Source organism: Sinocyclocheilus grahami, unplaced genomic scaffold (assembly GCF_001515645.1).
Source record: "Sinocyclocheilus grahami isolate Dianchi unplaced genomic scaffold, SAMN03320097.WGS_v1.1 scaffold231.1, whole genome shotgun sequence".
Taxonomy (NCBI): Eukaryota; Metazoa; Chordata; class Actinopteri; order Cypriniformes; family Cyprinidae; genus Sinocyclocheilus; species Sinocyclocheilus grahami.
Genome location: NW_015505410.1, coordinates 549957 through 576518, shown reverse-complemented (window position 1 = coordinate 576518; position 26562 = coordinate 549957). Strand labels below are relative to the sequence as shown.

Here is a 26562-nt window from a genome sequence, read left to right as displayed (position 1 = left end):
CACTTTTAACCAAGCTGACACAAAAGTCATGGTCAGATATGCCTGTGGCGATGCTGTGACCGACTGGTCCAAACACAATGGTATGTTTGTTTTTCAGATAACATTCACTTCTGCATTTAATTGAGGGTTTTAACACATTCCGTTTCACACAGATACTGAAGGTACATTTTTAAAGGTGGTTTGACCCCTGGTAGACAAAAGACAACAGCACAGTCATCCCTAAAAGCACTTACAGGCACATGTGTGCTTTATATTATTTAACGTCACCCAGTGATATCAACACAAGGTCTATTAATTACGTAATGTTGTTCAGTATGATCAGGAAGAGCTATTGATGGAACCCTTAAAGAATATATGCAGCAAAAGTATATGATCATGAAGATGGAGAAATATTCATCATTTTTATTTGATATTTTGCAAATAACATGTTTATATGAATGTCACTTTTTCCATACATGGAGATCCACAACAACAAATCAATACCTGATCTCTACTGTTAGAGCTTGACCTTTCTGCTCACTGAAAAATATCCATGACAAAAGTTTTCTGACTTCATAACTACTCATCTCCTCAGCGGAGGTCTTGTCAGGCTTCAGGAAAGATGATTGGAGAGAACTATCAAGAGGTTAAAAAACATATACTGGGCCACTCATAATAAATAGGTCTGTATATACTGCCTTTTTAGATTGAATATAAAGAAAGCCAAATTGTTTACAAATACATAATGTAAAATTGAGTGATTTTATGAAAAAAATATCATGACAGTAAACCAAAATGATACACACCAAGCTGCTTATAATCCCAATCCAAAACAGAGGGCATCTATTCACACTATAAAACACGCGATCCTTCCAGTTATATCAAATGGTCATCAATATATATTGGCACACTACCATTAAAAAGTTTGGAGTCAGTAAGATTTTTTTTTTTTTAAAGAAATTAACACTTTTAAAGGATGCATTAAATTTATCAAAATTGACAGTAACGTTTCCATTTCACTACTGTATTTATTTTCAGTTAAACTTAATTAAAACATTGTTTGAAAAAGTAGCACAGTTTCCATCATTGATAATAATAAGAACTGTTTCTTGAGCAGCAAATCAGTATATTAGAATGATTTCTGAAGGATCATGTGACACTGAAGACTAGGGATGTAACGATTCACTCAACTCACGATTCGATTCGAGATTTTGATTTCACGATTCAATTCATGATTCATTTTTAAAAATTTTTTTACAAAATGAGGTTTAAGACAAATTATAAATAAATGTGTCCTTTTATTATTGCTTGGACAAAATGCTGCATGTTTCTTTGTGAAATTGAAATATAACACTATAATAATATACTAATACAGCACTTGTATATTATTGCTCTTTTGTTGGTTTTGATTGCTTTTATTGTCCTCATTTTTAAGTCGCTTCGGATAAAAGCATCTGCTAAATAACACAATTTAAATATAATGTAAATGTAAATAACAAAACTAAATTAACATTTTAAAACAAGCCCCAAATCAAATAAATAAGTAACACAAAAAAAATAAATGTCTTCATATAAACAAAATAAGGCTTTGTCTGTGCTCTTTCCATTTAAAATGAGAGGCAATCATTTCCAAAGAATTATATAATTATGTTTAATAATCATTAAACATAATAATAATCATTATCCAAACAAAGACGCTGCATACATGCAACATGAGGATTTTTTCATCTAAATTACATTGTATAATTTCTCAATTTTAAGCAAAAACAACGGTTTGACTTCAGTTTTGTGAAACTATACATAAAAATATCTGCATGAAACCGAAACAGCAGACGAGCTGAATGAGACGCAGATTCACTCTCTGCAGAAGGTGGCGCGTAAAGCGTTTCCTGGTTTCCGCTGTAAACAAAGCAGCGCTGCACTTATGAACTTTAATATGCATTTTACAGAGGCAAGATGAAAAGAAAAAATACCATCTAAACTTTTCTAAAGACAGTAAGTTCCCCTCAGACATGCATTCATATAAACTCCTACTCCTAAAGGAATCACGATTTGTTTAGCATCTCAACCGATTTGAATAGTCACATATTTGAATCGATTTTCAACCGGCTCGCGGTTAATCGTTGCATCCCTACTGAAGACTGGAGTAATGATGCTGAAAATTCAGCTTTGCCATCACAGGAATAAATTACACAGTAAAACAGAAAACAGTTATTTTAAATTGTAATAATATTTCACAATATTACTGTTTTTACTTTATTTATGATCAAATAAATGCAGCCTTGGTGGGCATAAAAGACTTCTTTCAAATACATTTAAGAAATCTTACCGACCTAGTGTAAATATGATAGTGTATACAGAGACCTCTAGTATTAACATACTGAAGCAGTATGAAAACTATTTTTTAGGAAGACAACAGTTTGAGATGATTGCCATTGGCTGCTAACTATCCGCAGTCAATTAACACAAGTGAAAGCTATTCCTGGTGTCATTTTCAAAATTAACCCACAGTCTTGTCAATTAATAATGCATTTCCTATTTAATGTGATTAAATTAGCCACACTTCTCTATAAACATCAGTATATCAGCTATTAAATACCACTAAAATCAGCTAAAACAATACCTGCAATACCACTAAATGTTTTTATTTGTGAAATGAAGATGAAAACACTGGACTAAAAGCTTCACAGACTATTAGAGGCAAGCTGATTCACCAAATAAAAACACCGAGTTGAAAATCAAGAAGGACATTTTTACTCTTTAAGCTACAAGTGGAAAAACTTGAGTGGAGAATGCCATGAGATTTTACCATTGCAGTAACTTTGCACAACCACATACATCATTCACTTCATATTATTCTGTCCATATGGTGCCCAGAAATGTTATCTAGACAGGTAGGCAGGTTTGGAGACAATACAAGCGAATGGCACAGGCCATCATCTAACTGCACATGTACTGCTCTCAACTTTCAGCTAGTTAACTCTAACAACAGCAGAAAATGAAGGATTGGGTGTTATTATGAGATAAATACGGAGCTAAAAGTTTCTCTTTGATCACTGGTCTCCTTAAGTCTTGCTAAACATGTGCTTGAGCAAACATGCGGCTGAATCAACAGCGTGTGTAACTCCAGCAGCTGATGGAGAAACTCCAGTAGATACACTTCAACTCATCCTGCGCGCTTTCACAAGGCTGGAGGATCAAACTAGGCCTCTGAGACAACACCTGCACTCACAGCGATCATTATAAACACTGACTGTGTCACTGGAGTGGTGCTATTAAGCGGAGGTGATGAAGAGGATGATGAAGGTGATGGTGGCTGCGCTGGGCTTTAGTGGGATGGAGTGAGTCGAGCACTGCGCAACGCACCGCTCCGCGTTTATCGAGACTTTCCCCGCTAAATGACGAGCCGCGAGACCCCCACAGAGTGAACCCCCCACACAGAGCTAACAGCACACTGACAGAGATGTGAAAACGGCGGCGAAATGCTCACCATTAAAACTTTGGCAGCGCTTTCCAGCTGTGAAATCACTTCTGGTGCACCGACCGCCGCCATCATGGTCGTTCTTCAGTGACGCGCCATGCACGGCATTGTGGGATTAAGCGGCACCTCGGAGCAGTGCGTTCAGGGGCACTTTGACAGACAGCTCTGATGCCCCCTTAAAGGTTATGTAATACATGAAAAAAGATACCTTTTGCTCATTATGTTGTGAGGTGAAATCTGACTTTTAGTTTTTGAATTAATTCATATGCGTTTGCTTTCATTTTAAGGACTGCATTTGATGTGGACACACTTGAACTTTTAGACAGCACTGTCAATTTCTGCTAGTGTTTATCTTAATTGTAGCCCATGTATGAAACTGATCTAACTTAATAACCAATTTATTACCCCCCACCCTTGGACAGTTCAATTAAACCACTACACAAGATTTTGAGAAGTTGTTGAAGTACAGAAAATTCATAGTCACAACTTTAACTGGCGGAGAATTACAAAGTTAAAACTGACTATAAAAGAAATGTGTATTATGCAGTTGTGGATAGGGAATGATAAGGCATCATTTATTTGCACTTGAATGTAACAATACCTTTAAATATGCAGTTTTATTATTAAAAAGGGTATCTGTTTTCATACTAATCACAATTGTGGCCAGACAGATTCACATTCTTGTAATCATTGCTCTCTCTCAAATAACTAATTATCACAATCTTAATAATACATTAATAATAGACCATTTCAATTGTTATATGCACCAAGTATCTGTATTTTGACATTTTTGACATAGACCTCATCTGTGAGATGGGCAAACTAGACTAAAAAAGCTCTGGCCATGTGACTTTAAATCAGCCATGCAAAAATTTTCATTCTGAACATATTCCAAGACTGTAATTTGACTGCCTTCAAACTTATAAAAGTAAATTTTGGTGACAAAGTTATTGGTAAGAATTAATGACAATAAATGAATAAAGAATTCATGCTCTGATGTGTTACATCAGCTAAAAATATCTAGGGTGTGGCCCAGACACTGCTACAGACATGCACACACACACACCACCATCACTCATTCAACAATACTCAAAACAAGAGGATGATTTGTTTAATTTAATTTAGACATATACATTTACACATGAGGACAGCGAAAGCATTTCTTAAACATTCTCAATTCGTACATACATGTAAAAAATGAGATATAAATCCAAATGCATACTGTCTGTAATACTGTAGACAAGGGGGTTCAAAAGTTAGCTCAGAAAAGAGAAAAATAAGAATAAAAGGATACAAAAAATATGTATATCTGTATAAATATATGTTCAATAGTAACAGTATTATATAATACAGTTAAAAGATTACAAACGTCAAAAAGTCCCAAACCATTCATCCATTAAAATACAAAAACATACACTACAGGAAAAAGTCCCATCATCACACAGTTCTAAATCGTCAAAGATTGTCAGTCAACATTTTCAAAAGTAAAACACAGAATCCATCCAAAGCACAACACACGCATTGCATTCAAAACCTAAACCTGACTCTGTGAGAGATTCATAGAAAGCACATGCTTTTTCACTGAGTGGTCCATTCTTTGCGAATATGGGGTAGCAAAACATCTGCCAGACTTGCTTTCACACTTCATGGAGCTCAATCAAGTTGTTTGATTGGACCAAAGGCATGATACCAATTTGAGTTGGTATACACATTTGCATTATTTGTTAAGGGTTCACTTAACTTTTAGGATTCCACAGGGTCAAAGTTGGATGTATCCATGGGGTGGGCAATCTTCGGTCTGTATGGAGCAGGTTGTGTGCGAAGATTGCTGGAGAAATCCATCTCGGCAAAGAATGGGTGAGCTTTTATCTCTCCAGCCCCGTTGCCTCCTAGACGCTCTTCAGCTGAGCAGCAGAGTCGACCAATGATGTCAACTGCCTCTGGGCTTAGTTTTACTTGTGGAGGCACCTGCAGAGTATTCTCCCAGTTTATGACCTGTGGAGGTGATGACAACAACGTTATTCCTATTTTCTCAATTCCATATATCCCAAACATGTATAACTTCACCAAAGACAACCTGTCCACTTCAACCATATAAGCACAGGAACCTGTGGAGGTGACATCAACGTTATAGCAGTGCCTCTTCCCTATTGTCACAATTCCATAAAACCCAAACAGTTAACTCCACCAAAGACAACATTTCTTGTCTGTTTACATCAGGGGTGTCCAATCTTTCTCCTGGAGGGCCACTATCCTGCAGAGTTCAGCTCCAACCCTAATTAAACAAACCAGCTAATCAAGGTCTTCAGGATTACTAGAAACTTTCAGCTAAGTGTGTTAGGGCAGGTTAGAACTAAACTTTGCAGGACATTGGCCTTTCAGGAGCAGGATTGGACACACTAGTTTACATCAACCCTATAAGAAAAGAAACCTAAGAAATGCATACAGAGCTCATACCTTAAGCTGTGTCTCCGTTGGGGTTGGAGCAAGGAAGGGTGGCTGCCCAACCAGCATCTCAAACAGGATTACTCCAACACTCCACCAGTCACACAGCTGTGTGTATCCTGCGCATCAAAAAGTATTACACTTAACAGGAGAAGAGATCTATGAACACTGGCACTTCCTAGTGAATACCTTGTACTTCCAGGGTGGCTTTGTGCAAGGTCATACCTTTGCGCAGAAGCACCTCAGGGGCGATGTAGTTAGGAGTGCCCACTAGAGAGTGTGCCAGGCAACGCTGGTGTTGTCGAGTTGCCCGCTGTTCCAAAGTCATCAGCCGATCACCACAACGGCAGTTAGACACATCATCCCAAAAGTCACTCGGCTCCATACTATCTTGCCGGATATGGTTCCCTTTTCGAGCAGGGCAGAGAGAAAAAGTAAAGACAACCAATTAGTTTGATTTGATAAACACTGCAACAGTATTTAGGTCACTTTCAAACAGTTTGAAGCTATGAGTAACACCTTTTCTTCATGTCTCTTACCTTTTTGGTAATACTTTGAGTTGTGAGTCCAACGGAACCCAGTACACAGACCAAAATCAGTCAGTTTGATGTGTCCGTCCAGGTCAATGAGGATGTTGTCCGGCTTGATATCTCTGTGGATGAAGCCCATCTTATGCACACTTTCTATGGCCAGCGTTAGTTCTGCCACATAGAACCTGGCTAAGGGCTCTGGAAAAACCCCCATACGGATCAGCAAGCTCATCATATCTCCTCCAGGAATGTAATCCATGACAAAGTACAGGCTGTCTCTGTCCTGAAATGAGTAGTACAACCTGACTACCCACTCATTGTCAGCCTCTGCCAAGATGTCTCGTTCTGCTTTCACATGGGCTACTTGGTTTCGGTTCAGAACATCTTTCTTTCGTAGAGTCTTCATGGCATACAGGGCCCCCGTGTCCACTTTGCGTGTAAGACACACCTCACCAAAGGCCCCAATGCCGAGTGTCTTGATTTTGACAAACATTGATTTGTCCATCTTGGCACGTCGTAGTCGGTTGTAATTGGATTCCTTCTGGTAAAGCATCTTTCTCATCTGTTCCTGCTCTGCCTCTGAAAGGCCAGCCTGGATGAGTGGAAGAGATAAAAGAGGGTGGCTTGATTTAATAATAACGTTTAGACTCGATTTTGAACACTCAATAAAAACAATAATTAACGCAACAATTGAAGGTGAAACTGAAATGCCAATCATTGAACAGGGTATTTTTTGGTTATAGCAATGTTCTGTCACTAACTCGATTTTGAACACTCAATAAAAACAATAATTAACGCAACAATTGTCTGAAATGCCAATCATTGAACAGGGTATTTTTTGGTTCTAGCAATGTTCTGTCACTTGTTACCTTAGACATCTCTTGCTCCAGCTGCATCCTGCGGTTGAGTTTCTGCTGATAGGTCTTCATCACATTCTCCACATGCTGCTCCATGTAGAACTTAAAGGCGAAGGGAGAGTAACTCTTAATGCGTGACTCCCGCTTCTCTTCATCACGGGCGTTCTTACGCACAGGCACAGGTGAAGTTTGAATCTGCTTCTTATCCTTCAAGGCCTTCTCTCCTTTGCCTGTCTTCACTTTGTCTTTGGAGGCAGGTTCCTCTTGCTTTCCTGCTGAGGCACTCTGGACAGTTCTACTTGTAGCACTGACATCTTGAAGTCCACCCATGGCTCCAGTCTCCAGGGATGCAGGCTCAGTTCCAGGTCCAGATCCAGGCAGGAGCAGTGTTTTGGGGTAGGGTGGAGGTGGACAGCGGTGTTCTTGATTGGGCTCCAGGGTAAAAGTCTCATCTGGCATGTATCCATGAGATTCTGGTGCTTCCTGGGCTTGGGCACTCAGCCAGCCTGGATGACATGGTCCCACTGCTGTTTTTGGCTCAGGCCTCATGACCCTTATACTCTTTACAGGTGGCTGGATTGGTGGAGAAGTCACTGCAGTTATTGTGTTAGGCGGACCCAAAGATGCATCCTGCTTGCCAGCAACACTAGCTGCAGGAGGCAGTGCCTGCCTCACGGTCACCTTCTGGTGGTTGTTAAAAGAATTGGTCCTACTAGGGACACGTACCTCCCCTCGAAAGGGCCCCTGTGGTTGCCTGGCTGGAGGAGTCCCTTCAGGACCTTGGGCTCCTGGCCAGTGATGCTCATAGAGGTCGAGGTTCAGACTGGCCCTGGAAGGAGTGAGGAGGCCTTGAGGAACATCAGAAAACTCACCACCCATAGCCCCAGGAGCAACACCAGGGGAGCGCTGCATCATGTGAACCTGGTGTGAGGTGGGACTGGCTTGGCGTGGGTGCGAATGTGGTGGAAGATATAAGTTAGGAGGATAGCCACCAGCATTTTGGCCCATTGCTCCTTTGCCTGGCATATTAACATAGTTTTCGGATGTTAGCGGGGTCATCTTATTTTGGAAAGAAGCACTTCTTTTTACCCCATAGCTGGAGGCTTCTATCATATGAGGCCTGTAGTCATAATGAGTGCCAGGACCTCCTGAGGGCTGAGGTTGGATTTGCATGGGTGGTCCAGGCACACTGTAGCCCATCATGGCCTGGTCTATCCCACCAGGGTATCCTTTTTGCTGGGCTGGACCAGGGGTGTACATAGGGTTCCCAGGGTTATTTTGGGGAGCCATGCTTGTGGAGTAGGCACCCATACTTGCGGGACGACCTATTGGGTTTCCCATGGTAGGACCCTGTGAAGTGTTGGCAGGCGGTGGCATGTAGTTAATGACAGGTGGTCCACCCATGTATGCACGAGGAATCTCACCCTCAGCCCCATAACCAGCTCCCTCATACAGTGGTGCTCCCATTTGGTGATAAGGTGGCATTGCACCATCCCCAGTGCCCTCCATTGCTGCCCTGTGGTCCATTAAATTTGGCATGCCAGTTTTTCCTGTAAGGAATAAAAAAAGGGTCACTTTGATTTTAAAGGCAGTGCATCATTCATAAAATGAATATAGTAATACGTTTCTAAAGTGTGAACACACCTGGGGAAGTCTGTTTGATGACACGTACAATCTGTTCATTGTGAGGGTCCAGGTAACCCATTTTGCTAATGTATTCCAATGCTGCCTCAATGTTACGGCTGCCAGTCTGTTTTAGGGCACGGACTGCCATTTCCTGTTTTAGAAATTCAAGCAGAGAACTATCAGAACAAGCAATGCATGCATTTTTTGGTTTTCACAATGCATTTCCTTTTATTATACACAAATGAGGCACAGCTTCTACACTCATAGGTTTTTAAATAGATGCATGAGATTCAATACTACTTAGAACTTTTAAAGATTTAGCTTTTAGCACTCTGTTATAACCACAGAGATAAATTTGAATTAAATCACTATGTGAAGCAAAGCAAGGTTGCTGAGGCCATGACTGCCACTAAATTCCAAAAAAAAATTCCAATCAAAATTGTTATCGTACAGTTTTGGAATTTGTATTGGTTATGGAAAATGACCTTCATGCACCTCAGTTATTTAGATAAACACATATGTACACATGAACATGCTTGTAAATATAAATCATCCCATACATACACACACAGCAGATAATTGTTAAAATAACATTCCCTGCAGCTGCTTCCTCTGCAAGTTAGCACAAGCTCCTTCCTGTGCCAGCCCACAAGTGCACTTTGACCAGAGCTTTGCATATTTGACCACACATTGCACTGTGAGACCCTTGAAATGATTCATAGATTTGATGGTAATACTTATGTCACATTAATTAAAATTTTTAAATTGTCTTAATTTTTATAATTATACTAAATTCAAAGCAATAAAACATGTTACAAAAATTCATATATTCAAAATATTTTTTTAATTCTTCTCAACTTGAATCTTTACACATGGCTACCCACCATGCAAAAACTCTGTTTATCTGTGGGACACTTTAGTTTCCCTTGTCACATTTTGTGACGGTGGCGATCCAAAATAAAACAACTCGGACATGTACAGTCTTCTGTGAGCAGACCCACACCTATATGAGGAAATCCCCTTGAATGGCATATGACCTCATTCAGAAGACATTCTGCCCTAACCAAATTCTACAGCACTACAGCAAGCTGTGTTTCACTGCTTCTGGTGGTCAAACATTATACTGCACCAAGCATACCATGGAAAAAAAGAAGTGCCTAATTCAGCACATACTTCTCTTTATATCCTCTATGCATTCAAAGAACTGCAAGTAGATACATATTATGAAACTATGACAAAGTTAGAGTGATAAAGACTATTTCAGAGTTTAGGTTAGATGGTGCTGACAGAGAAAAAAATAGAGTAAGAATCAATGGGCGTAAACAAGCAGCTATATAAACGTGGACGCACTCTGTACGCAGTGCCACATCCACACGCATTCTACACATTCCTCGAGTAGTTTCGATTTCTCTGTGTATTGCCATCGGAACTAGATGGTGCTGACAGAGAAAAAAATAGAGTAAGAATCAATGGGCGTAAACAAGCAGCTATATAAACCGTGGACGCACTCTGTACGCAGTGCCACATCCACACGCATTCTACACATTCCTCGAGTAGTTTCGATTTCTCTGTGTATTGCCATCGGAATTGTCTAAATGCTTATTTACACAGTCGGTACTGTACAAAACACACAAAATACTCCAAACATGCTATTTGTCTGTGATCGCTGCTCTCAGAAGTGCCATGGCTTTTTGTTGCATTCCATCACAGTCCGCTCCAAGGGTGTGTGCCTTCTCGTCCCTTGGTGATTTAAAGGCGCCACTCTCTCTTTCCCTCTTTAAAACACACACACAACAATCCAACGTGGACTCGAGTTTGGTTTCGGGAAGGGCTGGGTCTGGTTTGGCCCCTGGTCAGAGTTTCAGCCCTGACCTCCACTGTCATGGTGACAGATGTTCAGGACATTCCACGAGCCAGGAAGCAAGAATGCCAGCTATGTGGAAATCTATGCTTAAATCTCGTTTTTAAATTGTCCCTCCTCCTCTCTTTATTTTTGCAATCATTCTGTTCCAATGTGCCTTAAGCGTTTATTTGGTTGGTCCCAAAATATCTTGTTTGTATTTACATCCTTGTCATGACCACAAGCCTCAATGCTACACTAGACATTCAATTTCTGACTGTGGCGTCGGTAAGCACCCACACAAAAACACAAACATTTCTTTCTCTATTTTCCCCCCAAAATAGTTTAAAAAGTAAACCATATATATTCTTCTTAAATAAAGTAACCACTATATACCATCCCTATTCATTTTTAAGAGCTTCCACTTTGACCTAAATTCTCAAACACATTCCACCATTGAACATGGTAACGAGAGCCATATGGAGGAGAACTCTGATATACAGGAAAGGATGGGCATCATCATCATCAGTGGATGGAGAGGTGGAACATAATCCATAATGTAGTAAAATAGCTCAAACAGCAGCTAAAGCAGCCAAGCATAGCACTAGCAAGCCAAGGTCATGGGTTCAAATTCTTGGCTATACATGAACTGATAAAATGCACTACCACTCAAAAGGCTGCCTTTATTGGATCAAAAATACTGTAAAGCAGTAATATTATTAAATATTTAAATAACTTTTCCTTTTTGATTTTTTAATGCATTCCTGTGATGACAAAGCTGAATTTTCAGCGAACATTACTCTAGACTTCACATGAAATTATTCTAATACACAACAGTTGTGCTGCTCAATATTTTTGTAGAAATCATGATACATTTTTCAGGATTATGTCCCTAAACTTCTGCACATTGTATGCAAAGAAAGCTGCTTTAGGTAGAAGCTTGTGCCAAATGCATAAATGTATGTGTCCTTCAGGATTGCTTCCTATGAACCAGGTGCAGTATCTCCATAAATACAACATCAAGAAAACCTACAAAGTCAACATGAAGTCAAAATTGGCTCCACTTTCTTTCATAATGCACATTGTTCCTGGTCTTAGTGTGAATGTTTTATTGGTGTATAATTATAATAAGTCTTTGTAATCTTGTATATACATTAACTTTCTCTGCTCTTCTTTTTTTTGGATGACTTCCCCAATCCCTCTTACTTTTCAGCCCCTTCCCACCAACCACTGATACATGTTGCCCACCTTTAGTGATCTAATCAAATGCTGAAGAGAAAAATCTAGCCCCATCCTACATTAGCTCTTGTTAAAGGGGTCATATGATGCGATTTAAATTTTTCCTTTCTCTTTGGAGTCTTACAATCTCTTGGTGCATAAAGAAGATCTGTAAAGTTGCAAAGACTAAAGTCTCAAATCCAAAGAGATATTCTTTATAAAAGTTAAGAGTCAACCATGCCCTCCTAAAACGGCTCGTTCTAACACGCCCCCACATGTCTACATCACGATGTGGGAAGATTTGCATAACGCCGCCCAAATGTTCACGCAAAGAAAGAAGGCGTAACTTTTATTCTCGCTGTAGTATTCTTGCCCCCGCCGCCATGTCGTGAAGGCGCTGTGTGTTTCGTTGTGAAAGCGAAACTACTTTGTTTGGCCTTCCAAAAGAGGACGATATCTGCTTCGTCATGCCTAGAGCTGATCCGTGCTGGTCGCTGAGGAAATATATAAACTTTGCGCTGTGGATTGCCGGATCGGCTTTCACTGTAGACGAAGCGGAGTCAAGCCCGGGCTCGTCACATGTGGTTGCCTCAAGCTAGGGCTGGACGATATGGCCAAAATTTATATCACGATATATTTCTTAATTTCGGTCGATACAATATAATTCCGATATCGATATGAACACTATTTATCTGAAATAGAAATCTTTTGTAACATTATAAATGCCTTTACCATCACTTTTGATCGATTTTAAGCATCCTTGCTAAATAAAAGTATCAATTTCTATAATTTCTTTCCCAAAAAAATAAACTCGATTCCAACAAAAAAAGAGTCATACAGGTTTGAAACAACATGAGGGGGAGTAAATGATGACAGAATTTTCAGTTTTTTGATAATAGCCCGTTCATTCATTTGTGTCAAACATGCAGGAGACCAAAGGTCCTTCAGTTTAAAACAGAATGTGTTGAGTGTGCTTCGTTTCAGGCTCTCTAATACAGACCCCTTGTCAGATCATTAATGAATATGTGTTGGGGCTTTGCTACTAATGTTCAGATACAGCTCTGAGAGCAGCCCTGTGATTGAATTAGGCATGTGAGGAATGCTGTGCTCAAGCCCATGCACAACACCACCGAGAAATGCACCTCGGCCCAGAGGAATTACGAGGCCTAGCTGAAGGGAGCCGAGCTGCCTTTATGACATGGCTAAATAGAGACTGGAATGGGCCTTTTTTTTAGGTCTTTGGAAGCTGAAACATGCTATCAGATTAAATATACAGTAGTATGGAGTCAGACTTGATTTGGATCACGTTGTCTGGATACATTCTTAACGGTTTTATCTTTTGCTGTCGGTCCTGATGCTGCTGGCTGATTATGATTTATATGAATGATCATTTTATGTACTAGTATGAGTTTATGCACAGTGGTGAATCTCCCAAAACAAAAATTTATTATATTAACAATTCATTAATATTATCATTAGAATAGCATTTTTGGGTTAAAACCCTCCATTTGAGGACAGCTACTTCAAACAATTATTTATTTTTGCCCTTAAAGTGAAGAAAATGTAAAATAGGCATTTGGTTTCTCGCAGGACTGAAAGCATAACATTTCACTGGCATATGTGAATTTCACAATCGTAGGTTGATTTGTCTTTGCCCTGCATTCATGGGACAGCATGTACAACATTAGTGTACACAGAGGAAGTGCTCAGTTCATCTGTAGATGGGTGGTACAGTTTCCCCAGCGGAAATACAGTAAGCAGGGATGGAACAGACATTGTCCCTTTTTCTGGTCTTTATGTGTGGGTTAAAGGTTTTTATTTAGTTGTTACAAAAACATGAAATTTGTGTTTTGTGGCTCAGTCTGTCTGACTTCCATGTCTCCCCCGTTTTCAGATTTAACGTGACCAAAAGTTAATTGGAGTTTGAATCTTGTTCCTCTGTTGTACACCACATGCCCCTAGACCTCCCATAAGATCTGGGCATACATTTCTGCATGTTTTTATTATTAGTAATATAGTCATTATTGTGAAATGACTCCATTGTGGTGTCTGACTTGGTATTTTTAGTTCTCCTTCGTCTTCTGAGTGGGGCCTGTGTTCCTCACTGACCCTCCGTACATTCCAGGAAGGTAAATGGCCGCCTTTGGTCCTTCCCTGAGCTGCATTAGTTTGGTCGCTATAGTTGGATTTTGACCTCACAAATTACACAGCAATGTGGCTGACAGTTACATAACCACCTCTGAAGGAGGAAATGTTTTGGTTGGGGAATGAAAGGAGGGGTGGGGGTATAGGAAGAAGATGGGTATATGACAAAAAAAAAAAAAAAAAAACTTGGGACATTTCATTTGTTTTTATGACACATCAAAACACATCAATAACAGTGTTGGTATTGTTATTATACTAAAATTTGAAAAAATCATTTTGTGTAACTGAAATTAAACTGAAATAAAATTAGAAAATTAGAGCATATTGAAAATAGATACATTTGAAATGTCTTGGCAACTAACTGATAGAAGTTTAAGTATTAAAATGACAAACTAAAGTTAAAAAATATATAGAAATATGTAGCTATATAGAAATATTTAAAAAAAGCAAACTAATAAAAATTACAAAAGCACTTAATCACTAAAACTAAACGGGAACTAAAATGAACATGAAAACTAAAAACAAAAATTAATTCAAAATATTAATAAATACTATAATAGTACATAATATTAAAAATATCACTGCCACCAAAAAAAGAGTCATACAGGTTTGAAACAACATGAGGGGGAGTAAATGATGACAGAATTTTCAGTTTTTTGATAATAGCCCGTTCATTCATTTGTGTCAAACATGCAGGAGACCAAAGGTCCTTCAGTTTAAAACAGAATGTGTTGAGTGTGCTTCGTTTCAGGCTCTCTAATACAGACCCCTTGTCAGATCATTAATGAATATGTGTTGGGGCTTTGCTACTAATGTTCAGATACAGCTCTGAGAGCAGCCCTGTGATTGAATTAGGCATGTGAGGAATGCTGTGCTCAAGCCCATGCACAACACCACCGAGAAATGCACCTCGGCCCAGAGGAATTACGAGGCCTAGCTGAAGGGAGCCGAGCTGCCTTTATGACATGGCTAAATAGAGACTGGAATGGGCCTTTTTTTTAGGTCTTTGGAAGCTGAAACATGCTATCAGATTAAATATACAGTAGTATGGAGTCAGACTTGATTTGGATCACGTTGTCTGGATACATTCTTAACGGTTTTATCTTTTGCTGTCGGTCCTGATGCTGCTGGCTGATTATGATTTATATGAATGATCATTTTATGTACTAGTATGAGTTTATGCACAGTGGTGAATCTCCCAAAACAAAAATTTATTATATTAACAATTCATTAATATTATCATTAGAATAGCATTTTTGGGTTAAAACCCTCCATTTGAGGACAGCTACTTCAAACAATTATTTATTTTTGCCCTTAAAGTGAAGAAAATGTAAAATAGGCATTTGGTTTCTCGCAGGACTGAAAGCATAACATTTCACTGGCATATGTGAATTTCACAATCGTAGGTTGATTTGTCTTTGCCCTGCATTCATGGGACAGCATGTACAACATTAGTGTACACAGAGGAAGTGCTCAGTTCATCTGTAGATGGGTGGTACAGTTTCCCCAGCGGAAATACAGTAAGCAGGGATGGAACAGACATTGTCCCTTTTTCTGGTCTTTATGTGTGGGTTAAAGGTTTTTATTTAGTTGTTACAAAAACATGAAATTTGTGTTTTGTGGCTCAGTCTGTCTGACTTCCATGTCTCCCCCGTTTTCAGATTTAACGTGACCAAAAGTTAATTGGAGTTTGAATCTTGTTCCTCTGTTGTACACCACATGCCCCTAGACCTCCCATAAGATCTGGGCATACATTTCTGCATGTTTTTATTATTAGTAATATAGTCATTATTGTGAAATGACTCCATTGTGGTGTCTGACTTGGTATTTTTAGTTCTCCTTCGTCTTCTGAGTGGGGCCTGTGTTCCTCACTGACCCTCCGTACATTCCAGGAAGGTAAATGGCCGCCTTTGGTCCTTCCCTGAGCTGCATTAGTTTGGTCGCTATAGTTGGATTTTGACCTCACAAATTACACAGCAATGTGGCTGACAGTTACATAACCACCTCTGAAGGAGGAAATGTTTTGGTTGGGGAATGAAAGGAGGGGTGGGGGTATAGGAAGAAGATGGGTATATGACATGTGTTGTGGATTTGTGGTTTCGAGCTTAGGATATGAAAAGCTGCCTGCATACATCATGCATGTGATGCTTGTGTACTTGCAAAATATACATGATAAATGTATATTGTGGTGTTGGCATCTCGCGTTTGCACATGATCTAAATGTTTATATTAGCCTTCTTGCACAACCCAATATGTCCAGGATCTCAAACCTCAACTGGTCAGGGCTGTGCAGCGTAGCATTTTTATGTTAAAGTCAACCTGAAACACAATTTGAGTATTGTTATTTGACGTTTCTGAGTGGAACAGAATATTTAAAGGGGTCATATGATGTTGCTAAAAAGAACATTATTTTGTGTATTTGGTGTAATGAAATGTGTTTATGCGGTTTAAGGTTTAAAAAACACATTATTTTCCACATACTGTACATTATTGTTTCTCCTCTATGCCCCGCCTTTCTGAAATGCGTCGATTTTTACAAAGCTCATTGGTCTGAAAAGCGAGGTGTGCTCTGATTGGCCAGCTATCCAGTAAGTTATGATTGGCCGAATACCTCAAGCGTGTGACGTTATGTTATGCCCCTACCATATTGTGATGCCGTGTTCCGGCCGGAGCGACGAGACAAAAACAATTAAACCCATTATAAACGAGGCATTTGTTGCATCCAGTGGGGACATAATTACGGATTATAATGACTTATACTGTCTTTTTACGTGTTGCGTTGCATCGCGCCACGTAAACATAAAACCATGTCTGCATTTGTGATTGGAGAAATTACAAAAAACAAGCGCTACCCTACAATGCTCAAAACTCGTGTTTGAATCATCAGTGGCAAATCCTTTAAATATGAAAACTTACTTACAGTCTGTGAGTCAGAACAGCCGGCATTGTAGTCTACTCTTCCAGGATCAAGAAACAGTCCTCCATAAAATGCACTGCACACATCTCAATATTTGGGTTGAACTGTTCTGGAACCGTGTTAACCACTTAACTTAACCACTGATTTTTAGTTGTGTCCTCTTTTGGAAGGCCAAACAAAGTAGTTTCGCTTTCACAACGAAACACAGCGTCACACACGGCGGGCTAGAGTGAGCGGTGGCCGGGGGCTAGAGTGAGGAATGGCTGGCAGGCTGAGTGAGCGGAGGCGGGTGCGCTTGAGAACGGTGTGGCCAGCGGATTCAACGAAGGAGCGTCCGGCGGGCTTGCGGTAGGGCTGGACAATAATTTGTTTGACGTTATCATCATCTACAGTGCATAATATCATCCAAAGACTCAGAGAATCGGACAACATTCCTATTCCTAAACTTGAGCAACTTGTCTCCTCAGTCCCCAGACGTTTGCAGACTGTTATAAAAAGAAGAGGGGATGCCACACAGTGGTAAACATGGCCTTGTCCCAACTTTTTTGAGATGTGTTGATGCCATGAAATTTAAAATCAACTTATTTTTCCCTTAAAATTATAAATTTTCTCAGTTTAAACATTTGATATGTCATCTATGTTGTATTCTGAATAAAATATTGAAATTTGAAACTTGCACATCATTGTATTCTGTTTTTATTCACAATTTGTACAGTGTCCCAACTTTTTTGGAATCGGGTTTGTATTATTGACTGCTGAAAATTCAGCTTTACCCTCACAGTAATAAATGTGTAGAGTGTATTAAAATATAGAAATCACGTTTCAAACTGTAATTTTTTTTTTACAATATTACTGTTTTTATTGTATTTTTGATCAAATAAATGCAGCCTAGGTGAGCATAAGAGACTTTTTTTAAATCTAACCAAACACATAAATACACACACAGAGGATATATACAGTGGGTACGGAAAGTATTCAGACCCCCTTAAATTTTTCACTCTTTGTTATATTGCAGCCATTTGCTAAAATCATTTAAGTTAATTTTTTTTCCTCATTAATGTACACACATCACCCCATATTGACAGAAAAACACAGAATTGTTGACATTTTTGCAGATTTATTAAAAAAGAAAAACTGAAATATCACATGGTCCTAAGTATTCAGACCCTTTGCTGTGACACTCATATATTTAACTCAGGTGCTGTCCATTTCTTCTGATCATCCTTGAGATGGTTCTACACCTTCATTTGAGTCCAGCTGTGTGTGATTATACTGATTGGACTTGATTAGGAAAGCCACACACCTGTCTATATAAGACCTTACAGCTCACAGTGCATGTCAGAGCAAATGAGAATCATAAGGTCAAAGGAACTGCCTGAAGAGCTCAGAGACAGAATTGTGGCAAGGCACAGATCTGGCCAAGGTTACAAAAAAAATTCTGCTGCACTTAAGGTTCCCAAGAGCACAGTGGCCTCCATAATCCGTAAATGGAAGACGTTTGGGACGACCAGAACCCTTCCTAGAGCTGGCCGTCCGGCCAAACTGAGCTATCGGGGGAGAAGAGCCTTGGTGAGAGAGGTAAAGAAGAACCCAAAGATCACTGTGGCTGAGCGCCAGAGATGCAGTCGGGAGATGGGAGAAAGTTGTAGAAAGTCAACCATCACGGCAGCCCTCCACCAGCCGGGGCTTTAGGCCACAGGGGCCCGACGGAAGCCTCTCCTCAGTGCAAGACACATGAAAAAACACCTGAAGGACTCCAAGATAGTGAGAAATAAGATTCTCTGGTCTGATGAGACCAAGATAGAACTTTTTGGCCTTAATTCTAAGCGGTATGTGTGGAGAAAACCAGGCACTGCTCATCACCTGTCCAATACAGTCCCAACAGTGAAGCATGGTGGTGGCAGCATCATGCTGTGGGGGTGTTTTTCAGCTGCAGGGACAGGACGACTGGTTGCAATCAAGGGAAAGATGAATGCGGCCAAGTACAGGGATAGAAGGAGTGGCTTCACGACAACTCTGTGACTGTTCTTGAATGGCCCAGCCAGAGCCCTGACTTAAACCCAATTGAGCATCTCTGGAGAGACCTAAAAATGGCTGTCCACCAACGTTTACCATCCAACCTGACAGAACTGGAGAGGATCTGCAAGGAGGAATAGCAGAGGATCCCCTGAAAAACTTGTTGCATCTTTCCCAAAAAGACTCATGGCTGTATTAGATCAAAAGGGTGCTTCTACTAAATACTGAGCAAAGGGTCTGAATACTTAGGACCATGTGATATTTCAGTTTTTCTTTTTTAATAAATCTGCAAAAATGTCAACAATTCTGTGTTTTTCTGTCAATATGGGGTGCTGTGTGTACATTAATGAGGAAAAAAATTAACTTAAATGATTTTAGCAAATGGCTGCAATATAACAAAGAGTGAAAAATTTAAGGGGGTCTGAATACTTTCCGTACCCACTGTAAATAAATATATTTAAAAATATCTTATATAATTATTTGTATTATTTACATTATCATCCGAAATTCATATACATACATATCCAACAGAGACATTCCTTACCTGATCACAACCAGCATTGACGAGATCCTGCAGCATCTGTCTATTGACTTCACCAGAATGTCCTGAGCTGGATCCTGGGCCTGATTCATTGGCAAAAGGCAATAGAGACTTGCGGATCTCTCGCAGGGCATTTTGGTAGTTGTTGAACTTCTGAGGCTGCCGGAGTTGTTGTTGCCTACCAGCTTGGTCTTTGCCCTTAGAGTCCCCACCTCTGCCCCCCTCCCCACGAGTGCTCCCTCCGTGAAGCGCCTGGCTCACCAGCTTTGCAGGTTGTTTCAGTCCCTCCTTGATCTCCTGCAGGCGTTGGCGCGTGTTGCCCACATATGGGGCGGCAGGGAAAGTTTTAGGCCTCATGAGTGAACGTGGCCTGTACTCTCACACACAAATTCTTCACACTTGGAAACGACAGAAAGATTCAGTCAGTTACTCACTCACATGAAAACACAACGGCAGTACAATCGTACAGTAAGACACAGAACTGTACACACCCAGGCTCAGTCTGACCTGAATAGATAACAGGCTGCAGTGGGAAAGATGCAAGGGAAGATTAGGATTCCTGTTGTTGCTCGTCTTCGTTGCTGCTGCCTCTTTTGCTCTGGCTCGTGCCGGATGCTGGCCTACTCACATCCCAGCACCCCTTTCAGGGCTCACACTCCCCCTCCTTCCAAGACATGTGAGGGGTTACGTCTGCACACTTGTTCCATCCCAGTCTGGTATGCATCTTTGCCTGTGGAGACAGTGTTAGACAGAAGGGTCAGGGTGCGGTCCAGGCATGTCAAGACCCTGCATCAATACTCTGTCAAATGCCTGACAGTCTGAGTCTGATCGGACATTAGCACCTCTGTCAACAGGGTTATCACTAAACACATGCACATCAGCTTCATATGTGCGGTTACTCCCTTGAAGCAGAATATGCAGTCAGAGGAATAGTAGCATATTCTTAATGCAGCAGCTTACATGATCATAAGGCAAACCCTTATTGTAGATGCAAAATCAAACTTCTACACAACACAAACAGTACCAAAACTTATACAACATACATTGTCTTTTGATGAAGTTTCTGTATCGCATGATAACATATACTACTGTTGAAAAGTTTGGGGTCATATTCTTTTAAAAATAAAAAATTTCAGCAAGGATGCATTAAATTGACAGTAAAGCATAACAAATGTGGCAGTAAAGACATTTATACAAAGATTTCCATTTCAGATGCATGCTGTTATTTTAAACTATCATAGAATCCTGAGAAAAAAAATATTTATTTTCATGGTTTATACAAATATTATTAAGTAGTACAACTGTTTTTAACTGATTGATAAGAAGAAATGTTTCCTGATCAGCATATTAGGGTGATTTTTGAAGGATCGTGTAACACTGAAGACTGGAGTAATGACACTGAAGTGTAATGAGTAATGAAAATTCAGCTTTGCATCACAGGAATAAATTACATTTTTAGATATTTTAAAATATAGAAAACTGATATTTGAACCTTGCTTGAATATTGCTGTTTTATTGTATTTTGGTGAGCAGAAGAGAATTCTTTCAAGAAAAAAAATAAAAAAATAAAAAAATAATATTAATATCTTACTGACCCCAAAATTCTTAAAATGGGAATGTAGAGTGTTCTGTTCTGGAGAAACAGACTAAAAACAAACTACTGACCATGGTTCATGACTGTGATTTGAAATAAAAGCAAGCCCTTCAATATACCCCACTCAAACTTCCTGTTTCTATAGGAAATACCTCAAACTCAAAACAGTAGTGACAATGCCTCTCATCATGATATTCGTGAGGTCTTCAAATACCAAATGTTTCACACACCGCATTATCGGTAATTTTTATTTCTTGTCTTCTGGTAAAAGAGGGATCCAAACACAAAGAACAAAGGACTTTCAGAACAAACATATTTCTGGAATGCTGGTGCTCAATACTGGAAATGCATTGCTCAGTCTAGAACAAATATAGTGTAATTACATTACTGTCAAGGCTTCCAACACAATATTTTTCAATGCCTTCCATTCCTCAAGTAACAACAGCAATACACTGTACCTCCGCATTCAAACACTAACCCAAGTACACTTCAGAGAAAATCCATGAGAAAAGTAAAAGTTTAAAAGATTCTTATTCAATACACAAGTTATTAATAATGCTACATCTGTTGTATTGTACAACTGACCACATATTACTGACTACAAATACACTGCTGCAATAAGCCACATACAACCAGCATAAACATTCATAGACACAGCTCTCCTGCAACATTCCTAAAAATATATAGGCCATTTTAGAAAGGTTTTCTTTCATTTCAAGACACTAAAAGGTGTGGTATCAAACTTCAGCTACCATTATATCCATCAGCACAATATGAAATGGATGAGTGATTGATTTTTTACCTTTATTTTTAACTAGAGAACGATATTTGTCAAATCATTACAATCTAATGCTTTTGCTTAATTATTACTCATAGGCAAAGCTAGTGGTGGGGTCACAGGGGCCCCAGATAAAATCTGATTGTCTTTTTCAGTTCCCCTGTTCTGAAAAAAAAAAAAAGATTACTTATGGGAACTGGAAGCCATTTAATTTTTATAGCTTGATCCACAAATCTTGGAAGTTTACTATGTTATGAAAATGTTGTTCTTGCACAGTATCTACATTTTCATGTAATATATATGCAATTTAAACATACAAATATAAGCAATAAATAAACAAATTCTGAGAACATATCATTTAAAATCCACAGTAACCATCAATACAAAAATACTTTTATTGTATGCTTTCCTGTTCTTGAGTTTTGTCATTGACACCAAGAAGAAAGTATGAAGTCTTGAATCGACAGTTGAACAGAATCATACTGACATGATATTAATTTGACCCATCTGTGGCCGTCTTTTAAAAAAAGACCACTGTTGTTTCTTAATTTCATAATTGTATCAACACACTAAATATTTTGACAACTCAAAGCAGACAAAAACAAGTGTAAGTATGAGGGCAGACCCCACCACATGTCATCGCACATCTTACGAGAAAAATAAGAATAATTTTGTGGGTCAAGTGAATTATTTGGTTTCGAAACAGTCAATGTGTAATGCAATCGGCCCGTTATATCATAGTACATAATTTTGGTATAACTAAAACATTTGGTTTGGGGTAAACGTGTGACTGCGCGCGACTAATAAACAAAAACCAAGTAGTCTATGGTTTGTTAAAACACAACATTACCTGCAGCTCAAGGAAGAGTCTATTTTATCGGCACCGCAGCCGACACGACATTTCATGCGATGTTAAGATAACTAATGTAGTCAGATCAGATGTTAATACTAGTTTAGTTAACGCTAAATATTTGCTACAGTGAGTTTCGGTAAAGATTTCGTTTTATCATGTCTTCACTATCTGCTGTAAAAACGGGATATAAAGTCATAAGAATCATCCAAAAAGTTGTTACGTAACGTTACACGAGCTCACATTATTCTCATCAGATTAACAAACAGTAAATCTTCCAAATGCTTTCATAGACACAAAGTATCTTTAAGGGGGAATACAGTTGCAGGGGCCTAGAGGCTCCAGCGCTTTGAGGGACTGGAGCAAGTCCGCATTCCAGCGCAGGGAGAATGTGCTGTTCACTGCTAGCTCGCTTTAAATGAGAAAAACTACTTCCTTCCGACACTTTCAAAGGTTTTGCGAGCGTAAATCGATTATAGAAATCCCTAAAAACTACCAATGCCCAGCGTTTTAAAAAATTTATAAAGTTTTGAGCGACTCACCATGTGATTCAAGTGGTACCTTAATCCAAGGAACCGATTTAAACGTCAGTAAAGTTGTAGATTACCTGTTTGGTGTTTTGTTGCCCAAGGATCGTCCTTCGATGTCCTCTTATAAAAAGCACACAGTGAAAATCCTGGGATTGTCCTCCATTTTCTCGCCACTCACGGCAGAGTTAGAATGCAGCACAAAGTTGGACACTTACTGCATTGTTAACATTCCACAGGAGTCACGTGAGGCAGCCGTGCACGTCAGCACTGGGCGCAGTGGGCGGGGCTTCCTACACTGACAACGCCGAGATTCTGATCTGATGCAAGCTAGCAGATGTAATCACTGGAAAAAGGAAAATATTGACGACTTTATGTACTAGCTTCGTGTTGTTCGCTTAGACATTACAACTCGTTATGATAATGATTATTAATGAATGAATTATAAAATATTTAAATAAACTTGTTTTCAGATTCTTCACTGGGCTCCTTGTTAATCAGGTTGTTGCATTGTGTCCTTTAATAAATCAGTCATTTTAGTCTCAAGTCCTAAAGGAAATCACACAAACAAAAAGTCAGACAAAACACTCCACTTACAAGATTTGACACGTTCTGATGAATGACCGTGAAACAAGAACTTTATAATCCACAAATACATTTCATCAACATCAGAATTGTCTGCTAAAATGTATATGAATATATGAGAACACATAAATTTGATGTGCTACTATTGGAAAACTTTTTATACCTTTTGTTTATTTTAAATGCTGGTGTGACAAAATGTTTAAAAGTATAAATAAATATTCCATGGATTCAATTAATATGAAAATGAAATAATATATTAAGTAACTAACAAAGTATGGATGCATCATAACGATGAAATAAGCAAAATGCTGTTTAGAATAGTTTTAGATGGAGTACAGCATATATGAACTTCTTGTTTTTCATGGAATAAAGAAGACATTCATAAGAATAAAGAAGCTGAAAAGTAACAAAATACCATTTCTAATTACAAGTACTCAATTTTATGGAGACATGTTCATACACGTTATACAACAGGGAGCAACATTAGATTACAGTCATGGTAGTGAACTTTTCACATAGGACGCATGAGTAAAATGGAAAATTCAACATAAGCATCATCACCTTCACAAACAATAACAGATAAATGGACCATACAGTTAAGAGATAGTGAGGGATACAGTACTTAAATGTGCGTTCTTCACTGGGCTCCTTGTTAATCAGGTTGTTGCATTGTGTCCTTTAATAAATCAGTCATTTTAGTCTCAAGTCCTAAAGGAAATCACACAAACAAAAAGTCAGACAAAACACTCCACTTACAAGATTTGACACGTTCTGATGAATGACCGTGAAACAAGAACTTTATAATCCACAAATACATTTCATCAACATCAGAATTCAGAATGGTCAAAATTCAAAGTGAATATATCGTGCTACATGTTACTAAATGTTGATTTAACACAACTATGATCACATAGCAATGCAAATAACTGTAATTCTGTGAGACTTACACATTACATGATAGAGTGACAAAGCAACATCAGAAGTAAAGATCAAAGTACTGCTGGATTAATGTAAAAATATAGTGTATATCTATATAGAAGCAAAAAAAGCATCACAGGGACAAAGGCACTGGTACTGGAACTTAAGGGCAGCTAATGTCAAAATACAACTGTCTCAGACCTAGATGCTTTCTTCAGTGCCATGAATATTTTAAATTCTCAGCATACACGTTCCACTCTCGACAATACTAAATTAAAGTTAAACTATGGATGGAATGTCTTTATCAAACCAAAGCATCAACAAAGTCAGCCTAAAGACTAAGCAAGTTCCTTATGTAAAAAGACTAGAGAGAAGACTGTCCAGTGAACTGTGCCTGAGGAATATATTTGGTATAAACTAGTCCTTAGGTTGCATAAATGTTCTTAGAAAGGTTCAGATCCCAATTTTAACAACAGAAGCAAATTAAAGTCTTCTGGTAAAATTGGGAAACATTAAAGGTGCATTCAGCCAATGTACAAGTAAAAGTTGCTTTCGCAAAAGTGTGGCAAATAAGAGCATTCATTCCAGGGGTGCAGCAGAAATACACAGGTTATTCAAGGCACAAGCAACCTGCACAATCTTATCAAAAGTGCTCACATTGGAAGTGCGGTCTACGACTGTAAAGGGACTCTCCACTGGTCCGGTCAACATAGAATATCTTCTCTTGACCATGTCTATTACCTTCCCAACATGCCTATGAACATTCGCTTTATCTGAAAGTGTGCCAACCAGCGAGAATTTTCTCCATCCTGTCCACTCTGGCAATTTTCATTTAAATTTCTACTGGTGATTTTGAGTTCGGCTTTGCGAGCCCCCACCAAGCCCTCAATGTCAAAGTCATGCTCAGCCAACACAATATCACCAGGCAGAAGCTTACAAAGGAGGCCTGAACTCTCAACAAGATTTTTGTTGCTAACGTGACCCGGTGATCCCCTCGAGACAAACGTGACCACACCCTGAGGAGCAACACCTATCATATATTTAAGCTCATTCACCATGGACTGAGCTGGCACTGTCAATGCTGTAGATGCAACCTCTTGATTCACATTCACATTGAGAGGTTTTTCCAAAGACACCCTAAAGCCGTCAATGATCACTGCACAGTCTGGGCACGTGCACCGCAAAGCTGCATGTAGGTTTTTTCTGAGCTCCACTCTGGATGGCCAAAAAACAGCAGTGGGCACGAGGGTGGTTTCTAAGATCAAGCCTGAGTCGCATTAGCGTTAAGAGCAGTTGCTGGAATTTTGAAAGCTTTGGATTTTTGTCTCCTTTCATATGCGGTATGAGAAGCAACATGACAGTCTCAAACACAAAGTAGTTTGGCAATCCCGTATAGAAGCGTACCTTTTCTGGATCATTTCTGAATGACACCTCAGTGAGAGACATCTTTTCTATTGATTCCCTCAGCTCCATGTTCTCCTTCTTAAGAGCCTCAAGACTGGACTCGTAGTCAAGTCAAGTCAAGTTTATTTGTACAGCGCTTTTCACGATACAAATCATTGCAAAGCCACTTTACAGCAAATTAAGTTTCTACAATATTTAGTGGTAGCTTATCAGTGGTGACTGTCAATTTATGTACAAATGGCAGAAATGTACGGAAAAATCAATTTAAGACGTAATAAAACAGACGATGAACACTATTAACAGCAATTATT

The 26562-nt window shown here is 39.2% G+C and overlaps 2 protein-coding genes and 1 pseudogene across 2 annotated transcripts in view; all 3 read right to left on the bottom strand.

The window, feature by feature from the left end:
* LOC107597380 (exportin-4-like) overlaps positions 1-3973 on the bottom strand; it is a 69369-nt gene extending 65396 nt beyond the window's left edge. Inside the window, exon 1 of the mRNA XM_016288405.1 lies at positions 3470-3973. Coding sequence (XP_016143891.1) covers positions 3470-3535 — 66 coding nt within the window. The 5' untranslated portion in view covers positions 3536-3973. The remainder of the gene's footprint in view (positions 1-3469) is intronic.
* Positions 3974-4987: 1014 nt separating this feature from the next.
* Positions 4988-23580, bottom strand: LOC107597418 (serine/threonine-protein kinase LATS2-like). Its single transcript, XM_016288466.1, is given in 10 exon segments — positions 4988-5006; positions 5202-5455; positions 5918-6024; positions 6131-6313; positions 6445-7027; positions 7305-8842; positions 8937-9069; positions 19599-19993; positions 20087-20325; positions 23360-23580. Coding segments are annotated over 8 exon segments (3171 nt in total). The 5' UTR covers positions 19953-19993; positions 20087-20325; positions 23360-23580.
* A 1193-nt stretch (positions 23581-24773) lies between these two features.
* The window catches only part of LOC107597417 (uncharacterized), a 3688-nt pseudogene continuing 1899 nt past the window's right edge, over positions 24774-26562 (bottom strand).